We start from the raw sequence: 14,032 nt of genomic DNA on the forward strand, positions 1-14,032 counted from the left end.
GGACTAGAAAGAGCTCTCCTGCATCAGATAAGCTGGCAGAATATTGCGAAGTATTGCAGTACAAAGGTAAACCAAGGCAAAAAGGTATCCGTTGCATATCTTAAAATACTAAATTAATGTATTGAGTAAATGGAATATAAGCCTGCAACTGAGAGGATAAATTAACCTGTTAAGCAACAGTTTAAGCTAAAAGTGCACTTCTAAAAACGGCAAATTCTCTTAACCCTTACCTCCGGTCACCGAACCACTTAGACTGTTTCAGAGGAAACTCTGCAAAAACTTTTAGATGGAGGAGTGATGCTACTGTGTTGCAAATCCTCTCTTTTGGTCTTGAAGGGAGGAGAGCACAGGGAGGATTTTTTTTTTCTTTTTTTTTTTCCTTCTTCTCTTCGGTGGAGTTTATTTTGGAAACAAGGCATTTGGAATGATAATTAGGAACTATTTCCTGGTGGTGCTTTCAGTGAACTATTCAATCTGATCTAATGAAGAGGTCAGTGGAGACTAATGAGGACAGATTGCAACAATAACAGCAGATTAACTCTGAATATTCTAAACTGCCGGACTAAGAGCACGTTTGGAGGGCCCAGTCAGTTGTAAATCACAGGAGGATTATGCAGATACCCCACAACTGAGGCTCACAGCCTGAAACCACTGGGGGAAACAAAAGCCTGGCAGGCCAGCTCCCAAACCTAACTAACTTTTAATTACAAAAAGCCATGGTGGTGGTGTAAGTTTTCAGTTTGACACAAACCCACTTTGGGGAAACACACGGATCTGCATTTTTTTTTTTTTCCCCTCCTTCCGATCCCGGCGGTTAAAAACGGCACACAAAATGCTCCGCTCACTCACCGAGTGCGTCCTCAGCACAGCGATGATTTTGGAGAGAGCCATGTTCCAGAGTTCATCCGTGTAGGCTCTGGTTACCAACCCCTGCGTGGCGTGCAAAATATGATCCTCCACCACAAAGAATCTGAAAGAAACATTCGCAAGAAGTCAACATTTTTATCTTCATTCCCCAGTCCAGTTAAATTCGGTGTGTTGTGATAAGTCTGGCAGCATGCATCTACATCGATTGCTGGTGTAGGAAAATTATATATAACTTACCCGACTATCTGATTAAAGTATTTCCGGTAACCTTCCACAGTTTCATGCTGAAAAAGACAAATCGGGGAAAAAATGCCTTTAGATTTCACCAAACAAAAACACCTAATTTGACCATCGTCCGGTTATAATTTTTGATGAATTGCTACTCACCATGTTGGACTGTGGCTGCAACACCAATCTCGCTTGTTTTCTCCTTTGTTTACGATAATAGTTTTCAAAGGTTTCTCGGTCTCCCTAAAAATGTGTAAAAGCAAAATAAATTATGAACATTTAAGACATGAAACCATTGCATATTTTGCCGCAGGTCAATTGAAGATTAAAATGATCATGTGAAAAATGTTTTACTTTTTCCTACTTTGGTATCACATTCCTAAAATCACAATGTATTCTTAGGATCCTTACAAAACAAAAGACATTTAAAATCAAGGTCACTTGTTCCTTACCTCCCCCGTTTAAAAATACTATCCTGTATTGTGATTTTATACTGACATTATTTTAATTTTCCAGGTTTTTAAGTTAAAAGTAACCCATTGTTTTGATTGAAATGCCTCCCAGTCTTCAGGAGAAAGTTTACTCACTGCACAGAGCAAGAAAGACTTCGGACATTTTTTAGATACGTTTGAAATAAAATAATAAAAATACTCAAATCCTACTAAAAGCCTGGGGAGCTACAGATTATAATGTTTTACTTCAAATGTTTAACTATTTCTGACATATGAAAAAGCCATCTCTTTGCTGTATTAAGCTCAATCAAAATAGCAGGAAGATGAAACGGATGAAAAGTGACACATTTAATATCCGATATTCTCCTGCCCTTCAGTGAAATACAATCAGGCACTGCATAGTATAGCGACTCACCACATCATAAAGCTACGTCTATATATATTTTTTTACCTCTTCAAAAAAACAGAACTGGATCCAAGAATAACAATGCCCAAAGGCAAGAGAAACCAATTATTTCAAGTGTACTTTGCAACACTCATAATTAAACATGTGTCAAGCTGTATTTATTACCGCAAGTTTAATTAAAAATGAATACGCAGGCAAACTGTGGATTCTCCTGGAAGTTACGTGAAGGTAGGGAAAGAAAAAAAAAAAAGACTAAGCCCACAATTAGTAAAATAAATACTGTACTGGTGAACATTGTAATTATATTTGACTTAGTTTTAGCTTTGGCCCAGCCCACTGGCAAATGAGATGATACAGTATAGACAGTGATCCCAATGTGGTACAATTAGGGAACACGCAGACACTGGTTGTCCCGGCCCCGTGTGGATGCTTAGCCATTGCTCTGGGTCTCTCACAGTGAAGTCAAAGAGTGCTCAATGAACCGTCTCGCCGAGATCAATCTGGTACTGTCTGGATGGCTGCCGTCAAGCTAGAGTGGCAAACCCTGATTGAGGAACGAAATGAAAACGATCATCGGCAGGCCCTGGCGCAAATACTGGCGCCCAGCTGTTAATCATACGCAAGTTTTAAAATGCTAGTGATAAAAGGAAAATTCGGAAAACGCTCATTAATTCCCCGTGAGGACTTTATTTTAGTTAATGAAGCCGCAAGCTCTTATTAAAGTCACGTGGCTGGTGCTGACGGAGGCTCGCACCCTGCCTGCGTTTTGCATTGTGAGTGGCTCCACTGACATCCCTGTGTTCTCATTAACAGAGCTATTCACAGGAGCCATCTGCCCCCCTCCACTCGCCAGCGCACCATTGACTCATCCTCCGCCGGGTGAATGCAACACAAATTGTGTGCAAGATGAATAAAGCAGCTTAGCATTTTCTGTGTTTTGTTTTTACTGCGAGGGGTTATTGCTGGGTCAAACCTATTAGACACTGAAGTGTTTAGGATCTTTAAGAACACAGGATTAATGCAGACGAGATAACAGGCTTAGCAGTGAGAGAACTGGCTCAGGGTCCTCAGATATTTAATTCAATATTTCACAGAAATAACAGCAAAATAAAGCCTTTAGAAATCAAAGGCAATGCGCCGCTTATATAACCTAATGACCTCGGATACACAGAGATGAAAGTGAGCAGTTGATGAACACTAACCAACCTGCTAGCGGCCCAGAAGTGACAAAACCTCAGGTTCTGTGTTAAATGTAAAGAAAGGAATTACTTTTTTTTTTTTTTCTATAGTATCTAACTATAAGGTCTTAATAATACCCTAAAACTGAACTTAGAAATGCACCGTAACATATTGTGAAATAAAATCTTGTAGCCATCTCCAACAAACACACTACTTACCAGAACTGTGTAAATGTGAAGACATCTGTACACAGGTGAGAAATCGACCAGGTCTTGTGCGGTCAAAACCTAGCGAATGCATACAAAGCACACAGTAGGTCAGCGGGTGGAAAAACCTAATTAGAAGAAAGTGTCAACGTTTGCAGTTTCCAAAACAATTCAGTCTGCAGATACAACAAACAGCGGAGTAGTACAAGTGCGTTCTCATCATCACAAACTAGAGCAGAAAACGCATGGAGATTTTGTGCGTTTGTGAGCTGAAGGAGAAGATAACTCCTCAAGGAAATGATCAATGAAAGGGCAGGGGGCATTTAAAGTGCGTAGAGAGAAAAGTGCAGTAAAGTGGCGAAATATTAAATTGGGTGCAAACTGAGGTGGTACGTTTTTCGTGTTGGTTAATACCTCTTCGTCGGTTTCCTCCTCCTCCTCCACTCCCTCCTGAGACGTGGTCCCGTTCTGCTGGCTGGGGCCCTTGCCGTTCAGCATGTAAACCGGCTTTCCGTAGCCAGCGCTGGCCTGCTTCTGTACGGCGCTGTTGAATGTTCTGTGCTGCTGCGCCTAACGGGGGGTGAAAGAACACAGAAAATACACCCCAAATAAATGACACCGTTTGCCCTAGGCGGCTCATCCGGTGAACAGTCCGGCGTGCCGTATCTAAGCTGCTTCACGTCTCGGACGCATTCCTCTTTCGCTCCGAGTCACACCCTGCTCCTGTTCTTGGACAGGGGACAAAGAACAGCATTTGAATTCCTGCAGTCTGGGCATGACTCACGTTGCCTGGCCCGACTGTGAACCACCGAAATGTCAGACCACGCCGAGACCAGGCAAGACGAGGCCCGGCCTACCGGACCCCAAATCCTACACAAACAAACTCTGTGGTTTTGAAATGATAGTTTGATAAGGTACAGCATTACTAATCACTGAAAGCTCACCTGTTTCATTGCGGTTTCACCGATTTTATCCGAGTGCTTTCTAATGCTCTCCAGGAAATCTTTCAGGTCAGACATGGAGATCTCTTTGATTTCTTCTCGCAGCTTGGGAAGAGTTTCGGCCATAATCTGGCAGAAACGGTACTGACTAACTCGAGGAATGTAAATATTTTCAAGCTGTTCCATGGTCTTTAATGCAGCGTAGTATCTGTAAGACAAAATAGACCATTGTTGGTGTTTTTATTTAAAGACAAAAATGGGAAATTACATCAATATTAAGGATGCAAGGAAAAAAAAATAATAATTTGACATCAAATCAAAAATCTAAAATGGGGAAACAAAAGCAGCATATGTTTTGTAAATATCAGAGAAAACGATGCATAATACAACAGTTATGGCTTTGACTGTAATGCTTCATATACACTAAACATGTACTGCTTTAAGGTGACTCTGGTGGTTGTGCATTTAAAGTAAAAGATGTTGCCACATGATGTAAACCTCTGTAGGCTGTGCGACAGCTTGGTCTCCCAGCACACCAATGACCCAGACTTCGACCACATCCAAACATGGTGGTGGTTTAAAGATGCACACTAAACAAGGAACCCAAAAGAGCTTGTGTTCTCCTTCACGCGGAAGCAGAGGATTCAAAAGCAAACCAAAGACCTCTCATCCCGGATGGCGTAAAAAGGTAATACATTCCACAGTGTCAGCCACCCCCCCCCACGCCACCACAACCCCGCCATCACCCCATTATGTTTATAATACCAGTGCAGTGTGGCTCCTCAGATAGGTTATGCCCTTATCACTGTGCACAAAAGAGCAAAAGCCCAAGGAGCACCATATCACGAAGCTTCATAGGGGATAAATCCATAATAGCATCAAAATCATATCAAAGGTTTTATTCAAATTATACGGATCAGCTTATCAGAGCCGAGTTAGTTCATCCGGAGGGTCCTGACTGCTGTTTCTGAGATCGGCATTAATATAATCCATCTCAAATCCATTCTCGACTCCCGTACTAATTATATACATCTGCAGCTCAAGGCCTTGCCCTTTTAACATCTGCTCTGATAAAACATCGAGGCCTTTTGAATTTGAAGGTCAGCTGCAGGTCAGGATTTAAACTGCATAATTTTTGCATACCATTTGATGCCATATTCAATATGCTTGCTTCCACTTTTGAATTCCATGTAATCGGATTACGCCAATAAAAGGCCGCTTGTAATAAAGATTGTTAACAAATAGGAATCCTTAGACTTAATTAATGGCATAAAGTGTTTGAAGTCCAAATACAATTATAAATCAGAGTGCTGTGGCTCAAACACCCCCCTGCCCGGATGGTGTGAATATAATGCATTCGGAAATACGAAAAACACTGAACTGATCCACGGCCTCTTTAACACACCGCATAGGTATAATGTTGAAATAATTACACAAAAATTATAAATCATGAATATATAAAAATGCACTAACTTTCTTCTTTTTAAATATCTGTAGTGTTCCACAAAATAACATTTGTTGCACAATGTTTTCTAAAGTGAGCCGTGGAAATAGACACATTAGTTTGGGCACACGTGGGGGCGGTGGCATGAAGGTGCCATTATCGATATTCTCCTCAGAGAGCAAAAGCAGGCATATTGTTCTAATTAAGTTTAAAGGAAGTAAAGAGCTCATTAGCTTCTGCTGTTGAGGGGAGGTGTGATATTAGCCGACTTGGACACTGATCCACATACAGCAAGAACTAGCATTTCCTGAGGAATAAATAACGTTTTCACATCTATTCCAGAAAACTGCTGGCAATTTAGCAAAATAATCACTTATTCAACCAAACCCTGCTGTCCCTACAAACCCTACTAAGGAGAAACTTCCAGAGAACCAGAGCTTCACTAAAACGTGGACGTCTGTGAAGAGGAACTAAAAAAAACCTAAAAAAAAAAAACCTCACTGGATCTCTGAATCAAAAATATGCAATCCTTCTGCCAGACAGGTAAACAGGGCCCTTGTTTTACAAGTCACAGACAGCTAAATCCTAAGATTACAGTCACAAAGCTGAAGGCGTTTCCAAGGTTCAAAAGTACAGTTCAGCTCTGAATAATACAAATGAAAACACTTCAGGATTTCTGCATCTCAAAGTCTTGTCTGTTTTTGTTTTACATGCAATGAAAGCAAAGAATCCTGCTATTTGGACAGTGAGGGTTACCAATAGTATAGACTTCTGCATAGTTTTCGCATGGCTAAGCCCAACTATAAACTGAGTTTTTATATATAAATCAATCAAATACAAAATTGAAAAAATGACAGTGATGAACTATAGTCTGGGGCATAATTCACAGGCCGCTCTATGCTTTTCCTGTTGTACACAGTACCAGAACTGTAAAAAAGTCTAAAAAATGCATATCCTGTGCAAATCCTACACACGTCAAAGTGCACTCATGACTGAGAGATAATTGTGAGCTTCCAATAAGGAAACAAAAAGCACACCGCTGTCACACATCTGAACTTGTCCCTTCAATTGTTTATGCGCAAGCCTGTCATCTTTCAAATAAAATGAAAACTAAGTTAGACGGACTTTGAAAGAGATGTTTGGCAGGCGTCTCAATCAGACAAGAGGTACAGTATTCATTTCAACTTTTAAAAACGTATTAAAAAATATAACCTAACATCAAAACGCTTTCCTGACACACTTCTAGAATGGGTCGGGTCGGCCCGCGATGAAATCTCAATGTGTACAGTACGTGTGACATCCTGAACGCCCATGCAACACCACACTGACGTCCACAAAACGTAATGCATCTTTAACAAACAACCTTTTCCTGCGTTACATTTGTAGAGTTTAATTGAATACAAACAAATATTCAGTCGCGACGTTTCACGGACCAGGGCCTAAAGTACACAGTGTCCACACCAGAGTCATTAGTGCACCGCAGTGACCCACAGATTAATGAAAAACACATTCCACTAATTGCCTCAATTTGGACGACGCCTCTGACGGCCCTGTGCTGTACCGCAGTACTGTGAAGAAAGGCACATACCAGGTCAATTGTCTTTCTGTTTGAATAGTAAATTCATTTATAATGTAATAGGATTGATTAAGAAGACCTTAAATGAATGGCGAAGGGTCATTATTTCCTTGTTCTGACTGAACTCAATGAGGGAACGTTTTTTCTCCCGATTATTTGAGATCACAAAAGCCTTTCATTTCGTTTGACGTCATATTTTGTCTCTCTTTCAGATTCCATGTATTTCGTATTTCATACCTGACCACATTGTTTTTAACCAAGGACATCAATTAAGGACATTTTGTGTGTGTGTGTGTGTTTAAAATGTAGGTTATGTATGTAGAGTGAATTCAAAGAAACAAATTTACAAAATCAATTTGCATCACCTTTTGGAGTCCAATTGTTCTTTCAACTTGCTGTACATTTCCAGAACTGCAAGGAAATAAAACACGTTAAATAAATCCGTTAATAACATGCCTGAACAGTACTGTGGAAAGACTGATAATCTATTAAGGTTATTTAGAACAGATTATAACTAAATAAAAGGTAAATATGTAAAGAAAACAGTTTTAATCACATCAAATTATAATTTCACCACAACTTGGCTATAACCTACAGGTCCAACCCTGAAACCCTGTAGTGCAGACCTAGAACTGCAGTTACAATGCTTTATCAGTTTCCTGAATTAATTCCAAGTCAACCATCTAATTTAGCATTATGGTAATTATACTTAATTAATTTACTTTATCCCCAATTAATTTCCAAATTAAAATTAAATAAAAGATAGACAGTTCCAGTAAGTACTGTATATTTCAAAAACAAGTGAATAAAGGTAAGACAGCTAAGCGAACAATAATGGTGTGAACGCTATTTAGTTGTTAGTTGTTGTAGAGTAATCTGGATACTTTTCTAAACATTATTAGTTTAATGAAAGCAGTCATACAACTTGTTAAAGATAATGGTATAGATAAATATAATAAAATGGTTTAAGTGTTCTCTCTTGCCATTAGATTAAAAACGATTAAAAAAATAAGCGACCCCAAATCTTAAGGTAAACAATTGACATGTTTTAATATTCAAAATGTGTTTTGTGGGGAAGTGGGGTGAACTATTTTTGTTTGATGTTGAAAACCTTTAAGACTAAAGCAGTTTAGTGCTAGACTAAAGCAGAAGTTTTTTTGGGGTACTTTAAAGAGGAAAATATATCCTCAAAAAAAAAAAAAAAAAAAAAAAAAAAAAAAAAAGAAAAACTCATTTTTTTTTAATTCCTCACCAGGAATACACAACTGGAGCTTCTCAACTGTGGTGGCAATATTCCTCTGCTGCACCCGGCATCGGATCACCTCCTTCGTCTGGGCTGTCACCTTACATCACAAAGGTCAAAGAGTGTAAATACTCAGATTTAATGAGAAAGCAGTTCGTGAACGTTCTTTTAACAAATAAAAATCTAAATGTCACAGAAAAACGAAAACAAATTGTATTTACCTCTCTCCCTGCATCCTGCAGTCTTCGATTGGTATCAGTAACTTGGCCCTTAAAAATAATATCACTTTTGTTAGACAAATAAGCACATAATTCCCTGTTGTAACTGCTCACCCTTGTAATCAGATCAAGCTTCATGAGGAGTCAAGAACAAAGAGATGCAAATTCAAATTAAATCTGCAGCGGGAACTTGAACTTTTGATTGCGGAGGGCTTTTATACACTTTAATCACTTATGACAGCTCTTTCTAACAGATTCTGTGACAAACTTCTCAATTTTACTTGGGATTTTTGAACTTTACTTGTTCCTCTAGGTCTGTCAAACAATTCAAATCATTGACCCAATTGACCACTGGTCCCTTCTTGATAACCTCAATGAGCTCTATATGCCATTCTTTGTCTAGAACAAAATGCCGATTGCATTTTCTGGTAATTAAACATTCATCTTTGCTGAATACAAACACTGGGTGGCTGATTAACATCAAATGTGGAAACCTCCACAACACAGCAACATTTTAATGCTGCAGGTGCAGGGGCAGCCCGACCTCAGACTTTCCCACATATTAAGTGACTCATTAGGTCATCATAATAAGGAAGCAAATTTCGGTTTATTAAAAATCTCATTAATTTTTAAACAAAGATGCTCAGTGACCTCATTGATGCTGTATTTGGTCCCTTGTTATCTGAATATCCTTTATATAATGCTTGTCTAATTACAACCTTGGGTGAACTACTCTTGCACCATTTGCTGCACATATTTCACTCTCAGAAGTGTAAAGGGAGCTAAAGAGAATTGGCCTGGGCCTGCATGTTCAATTCTCCGACCCCAAATCAAGAGGGTGCTGTTTAAGGGTTAACGCTACCAATAAACCGCAGATGGATGCTCTCTCGCATCGCGCTGGCATGTCCACAGATTCGGGGTTTATACTGTATACGGTGGTCAAAGTGAAACAGTATTGTATTTAGGGTTGATGCTTTTGATGACACTTTCTACACATTAGGATATTACCGAAACCACAGACCGATCGCTGTTGCTTGTGGTCGGATCACAACTTGCTCTTTTCTGCCTCGGCATATGTGTGGCACTAGGCCGTGTTATGTTAAAGCCTGTGAGTAAGCCGGAGCTGGCGGAGCTGGTGAGCAGCCCATCCTGCCAATATAAATGCTAATCCAGACAGATTCTCACCGGGCCCTTCATGCCTTTAAACTGGGGTCACAGAGAGCGGAGGGGAGGACTGGACACACACTCAGAGGGGGGGCCGAGAGCAAGTATAACATGATACTACTTCTGCTCAGGGTATTCTTTGCTCAGGGCATTAGGCAATGGGATTAGGAGGCAAGCCTGCAGAAAGACGGGGGCACAATGTGCTCCCACCTCAGCATGAGAGAAACGCTGCGCTCTGAAGTCTGCATATTTCTAATTCAGGGGGGAAAGGCTCAAAAAGAGCTAGATTGACCTCTGCATACTGCCCCCCCATCATCTGCTTTCGGTTTCAAACCATCTCATCAATGGTGAGAGCAGAAACACAGGAATGAATGTCTGACGTAAAAAAAAAAAAAAAAAAAAAAAAAAAAAAAAGAAAAGCATAATTTAAACGTATGGAAATCTGCTCTTCTATCCCTCTCTACAAGAAAGTCTCTCTAGATATAAGCTGAACTAAGGACCACCGATGAAAGTCACTTCTTTACTGCACCACTGAAGTGCTTTTGAAATCCCTCCATAACATATATTAAAGTAAAAACAATACCCAACACCCAAACAATATCACTTAAAAAGTTGCGGGGGAGACATGAAAGCCCCCCAAACATCGATTCCGATGTGCTGTACGGTTTACCATTAATTTCTCTGCGTCCGCTCGGACTTTCAGGAGCTCTGTGATGGCGTCCACGAACCCCTGGTGATGGAAGTTGCACATTTTCTCAATCTCTCGGTCATGGTTGCGTATGCGGGCGTCAAGTTTCTCCATAAACCTCTTGTGGGCATTGGGCTGGTCATCGTACACGGATCTGAAAAACACGGCAGACACAAAATCAGAAAAACACCACCTTCACTCAATGAGCTCAGTCTGACAACTCCAAATATCCAAATATCGATCAGTGTAATTCTTTTCTCCTCACAATCATATTTGAGACAATGGGATTCAAATACGGACGCTGTATTTCAAAGCTGAAGATATTTGAACTGCTACACTCCGACAGGCAAATTTTCTCTATGAAGATCACAATAAAAGTGCAGAAGCTGGACCACACACAGGCCTATTGACAGGGACAGGGCCCGGGCAGGAGCCCAGAGCAGCGAGAAGGTGCTTGACCAAGGAAACAAAGTATTAATCATCTCATTTCCAAAGGCTGCAAGCTACCAACAATCAAATAAAAGATCCAGGGGTGTGTGGAGAGAGGACTCACAACATCCCTTTCTCCAGGGGCAGCAGCCTGGCCCGGCCTAATGATCGACATTCCACTTCCTCTCTCCAGAGAGCACACAGAGCGTCCTGCGAGAGATCACTCATCGCACAGGGCAGCAAAGAGATGCCCTCTGCTAATTTGCCGCAGGATCGCCACGCAGCTCATACTTCACAACACTGCCATTTAACAACGCTGTGATCTCGCCGCAATACAATTACAATCGCAATGTATGGAGCCGAGGTGCTACTGCAGCAAAGATAAAGGCACACGTGTACGGAACAGCCGCCGTCTGTTTTGGTTCGGTTCTGGTTTGAATGCTACAATGTGAATCTAGTTTATTTTAATATTACACACACACACGGTTAAGATAATTATTTCAGGCAGGACACAAGAAAGGATGCACCACAACAAAGCATGTCACATTATCTGTTCACTTTAAAAGAGAACGCAGTGAGAGTGTCTTATCTAACTAAAAGGATATCTGACAGGTAAATAGGGACTGGGTTATCTTCCGTCTGCCCCAGCACTTTCAACTCTTAACTAAGAAGGCTTGCTATCCTCCTGGGTAATTATTTGGTTCAAAGATTTATCTAAATTGAGCAGGTGTTCCTTGTCTTATTAATACAATGTGTCACAGGATTACTCCGAGGCATAAATACCCAAATTCTTCAGCAGCACTGGGCTGGTTTAAATTGCTCGGGAAGATAGTGCAGACGTCGAACTGTTGTCACTCGTGCAGAAAACGGGGGGGAAGTCGGCAACTTCACAAGCTTCTTAAAATTCCATTATCCTCCATTGGATACGCTTTGATGCTGCGCAAACAAGGAGCCATCACAACTGTAAACACACTATTAAGAGTGCATTATAAACACTATCACACACAGGAGGCCGTGTGGATAAAAAGAGAGAAGGAGGCTGTTTAACGTGTTACAACAAACTCACAAGATGAAAAACCTGAACAATCAAAGTGTGCCCCGAGACTATGTTCTGTGAATGTGCAAAGTTTATTTTTTCAGGCTAACTAGCAATGCATCCTTTTGTTCATCAGAGGGGACAAAAAGAATGAAACTTTTTTCCTGTTTGAAAAGGCATAATTACAAGGCTCTTTCAATCCTGGATAGCGTGTTTTGGTTGATTAAACAAAAATAAGATTTGTAGACATAGTGCAGTGCAAAAAGTCCAGGTTACGCTAGAACACCCAGCTTGTTGACTCGGCCACAGTAAGACTGGATGTCATGTTTTTATATCTCTGGAGTTTAGATTTCACGAAGTCTCACATATTCTTTGCTTGTAGTGCTGAAATATTTGTCACTTTTAAAGATCACCACTTCACTTTTACTACAATACTTGATCCCACCTTGTGGACAAACACTGTAGTTGCACATCAAGGAATATTAAAATCTAACCCCCCACTAAAAACTAACTTAAACAAATGAATACAAATGATATATATGTATTTCTAATTAAATGCAATTGTGTAAATTACAAACACACATTGCAAATGCAAGGAATCACACAAATTATCTAAATTATATTAATCCAAGCCCAGGAAATAAAATGTTAATTGTTACAGCTTTCTACTTATTACAAGTGATATATTATCCAAAACATAAGGATATAAAATGTTAAGTGTGTTGGTACATCTACAAACATCAAAACATACAGACACACTCCATATATCTATATAACCATATATCTATACACATGCATATATGCATTTTTTGTATCAACCAAAACATACTGAAGTACACAGACAATAGTTCAGACACTTTAATTATAAACGTGAGCATGGATATTATTTTAGGTTTTATGTTGCCATCTAGTGTTGGCCTAACACTACAATGCATTTAAACTGCACCTATAGGCAAAATAAAAGCAAATCCAAAGACACACACATCAACACACTGCGATGATGTCATGTAGTATTGGCTCAAAGTATTTCATGGAATTCATATACTCTTCACACTTTATGCACATTGTTCCCTTTCATCTCACCACAACATGAAACCAATGAAGAGTTTTATAAACCTAACAGTTAACCAAACTGACTGTCATGTGTGCATGAATTAAATATGTTTATAATTCACAATGCAGACACGACTTCCTTGTAGAAACAAATTAACAGTCAGAATCTCTCTGCCTATGAACTCAATCATAAATGATCGTAAAAATTCTCCTCTTGTAACAGTTTGGGTATCATTTTAAAACCAACAATAAAACAATTTTACCAATCATGTCAATACTTATTCTATTGGTTTCATGAACAGGAAAAAGCCAACAGCCACAAGAGGGCAGTATGACCTCATTATGCAGCACAGTTCAAGTTGTTGCATTGCCTTGAGAAGGGTATCCCCTACTGGCCACTTTACAGATGATTTACAACAGAAACACTGAACTCAAATGACACCACTGACAAGTTACTGTTTTGCAAACTGTTGAGGCTGTTGATAACTCTACTATACCTCGGGGCTGTTTCAGAAGCACTCTGTAAAACTCCTGGACAGCAAATGTTGTTTGTTCCAGTATCATTTTGACAATCTTAATCCACTGTTGTCTCAATCAGAGATAACAGCTGCACGTTGACCAATTCGTTTAGTTTAATTCAAGCAGAGAACTAAAATAGAGTAATAAAAAGACACAAACAAACAAGCAAAACACCACGCCCAAAACAATCACGAGGCAAAAGACTCAACTTAAAAGGTTTATTCTGGGTAAGAGGAATATTATCCAGTTTCATATTACTTTATAATGAACAGGGCTGGGAGCAATTCAACTTTTTCCCAGTTCCAGTTCCCTTTCTCACACCAATTCCGATACATTTTGTCATTGATATAATAGGCTCTACTGGAATCAGAATTTAATTGGAA

General features: G+C 39.8%; 1 protein-coding gene across 4 annotated transcripts in view; it reads right to left on the reverse strand.

The window, feature by feature from the left end:
- The window catches only part of exoc6 (exocyst complex component 6), a 57,008-nt gene that overhangs the window by 33,175 nt on the left and 9,801 nt on the right, over positions 1-14,032 (reverse strand). For all 4 annotated transcript variants that reach the window (XM_066693629.1, XM_066693628.1, XM_066693631.1 and 1 more), the window contains exons 2-11: positions 10,595-10,766; positions 8,764-8,811; positions 8,552-8,642; positions 7,665-7,710; positions 4,283-4,487; positions 3,753-3,908; positions 3,351-3,419; positions 1,255-1,338; positions 1,105-1,151; positions 850-970 (exon numbers count right to left, since the gene is read on the reverse strand). In XM_066693629.1, coding sequence (XP_066549726.1) covers positions 850-970; positions 1,105-1,151; positions 1,255-1,338; positions 3,351-3,419; positions 3,753-3,908; positions 4,283-4,487; positions 7,665-7,710; positions 8,552-8,642; positions 8,764-8,811; positions 10,595-10,766 — 1,039 coding nt within the window. The remainder of the gene's footprint in view (positions 1-849; positions 971-1,104; positions 1,152-1,254; positions 1,339-3,350; positions 3,420-3,752; positions 3,909-4,282; positions 4,488-7,664; positions 7,711-8,551; positions 8,643-8,763; positions 8,812-10,594; positions 10,767-14,032) is intronic.

The sequence above is a fragment of the Amia ocellicauda genome, chromosome 20, assembly GCF_036373705.1.
Source record: "Amia ocellicauda isolate fAmiCal2 chromosome 20, fAmiCal2.hap1, whole genome shotgun sequence".
Classification (NCBI taxonomy): Eukaryota; Metazoa; Chordata; class Actinopteri; order Amiiformes; family Amiidae; genus Amia; species Amia ocellicauda.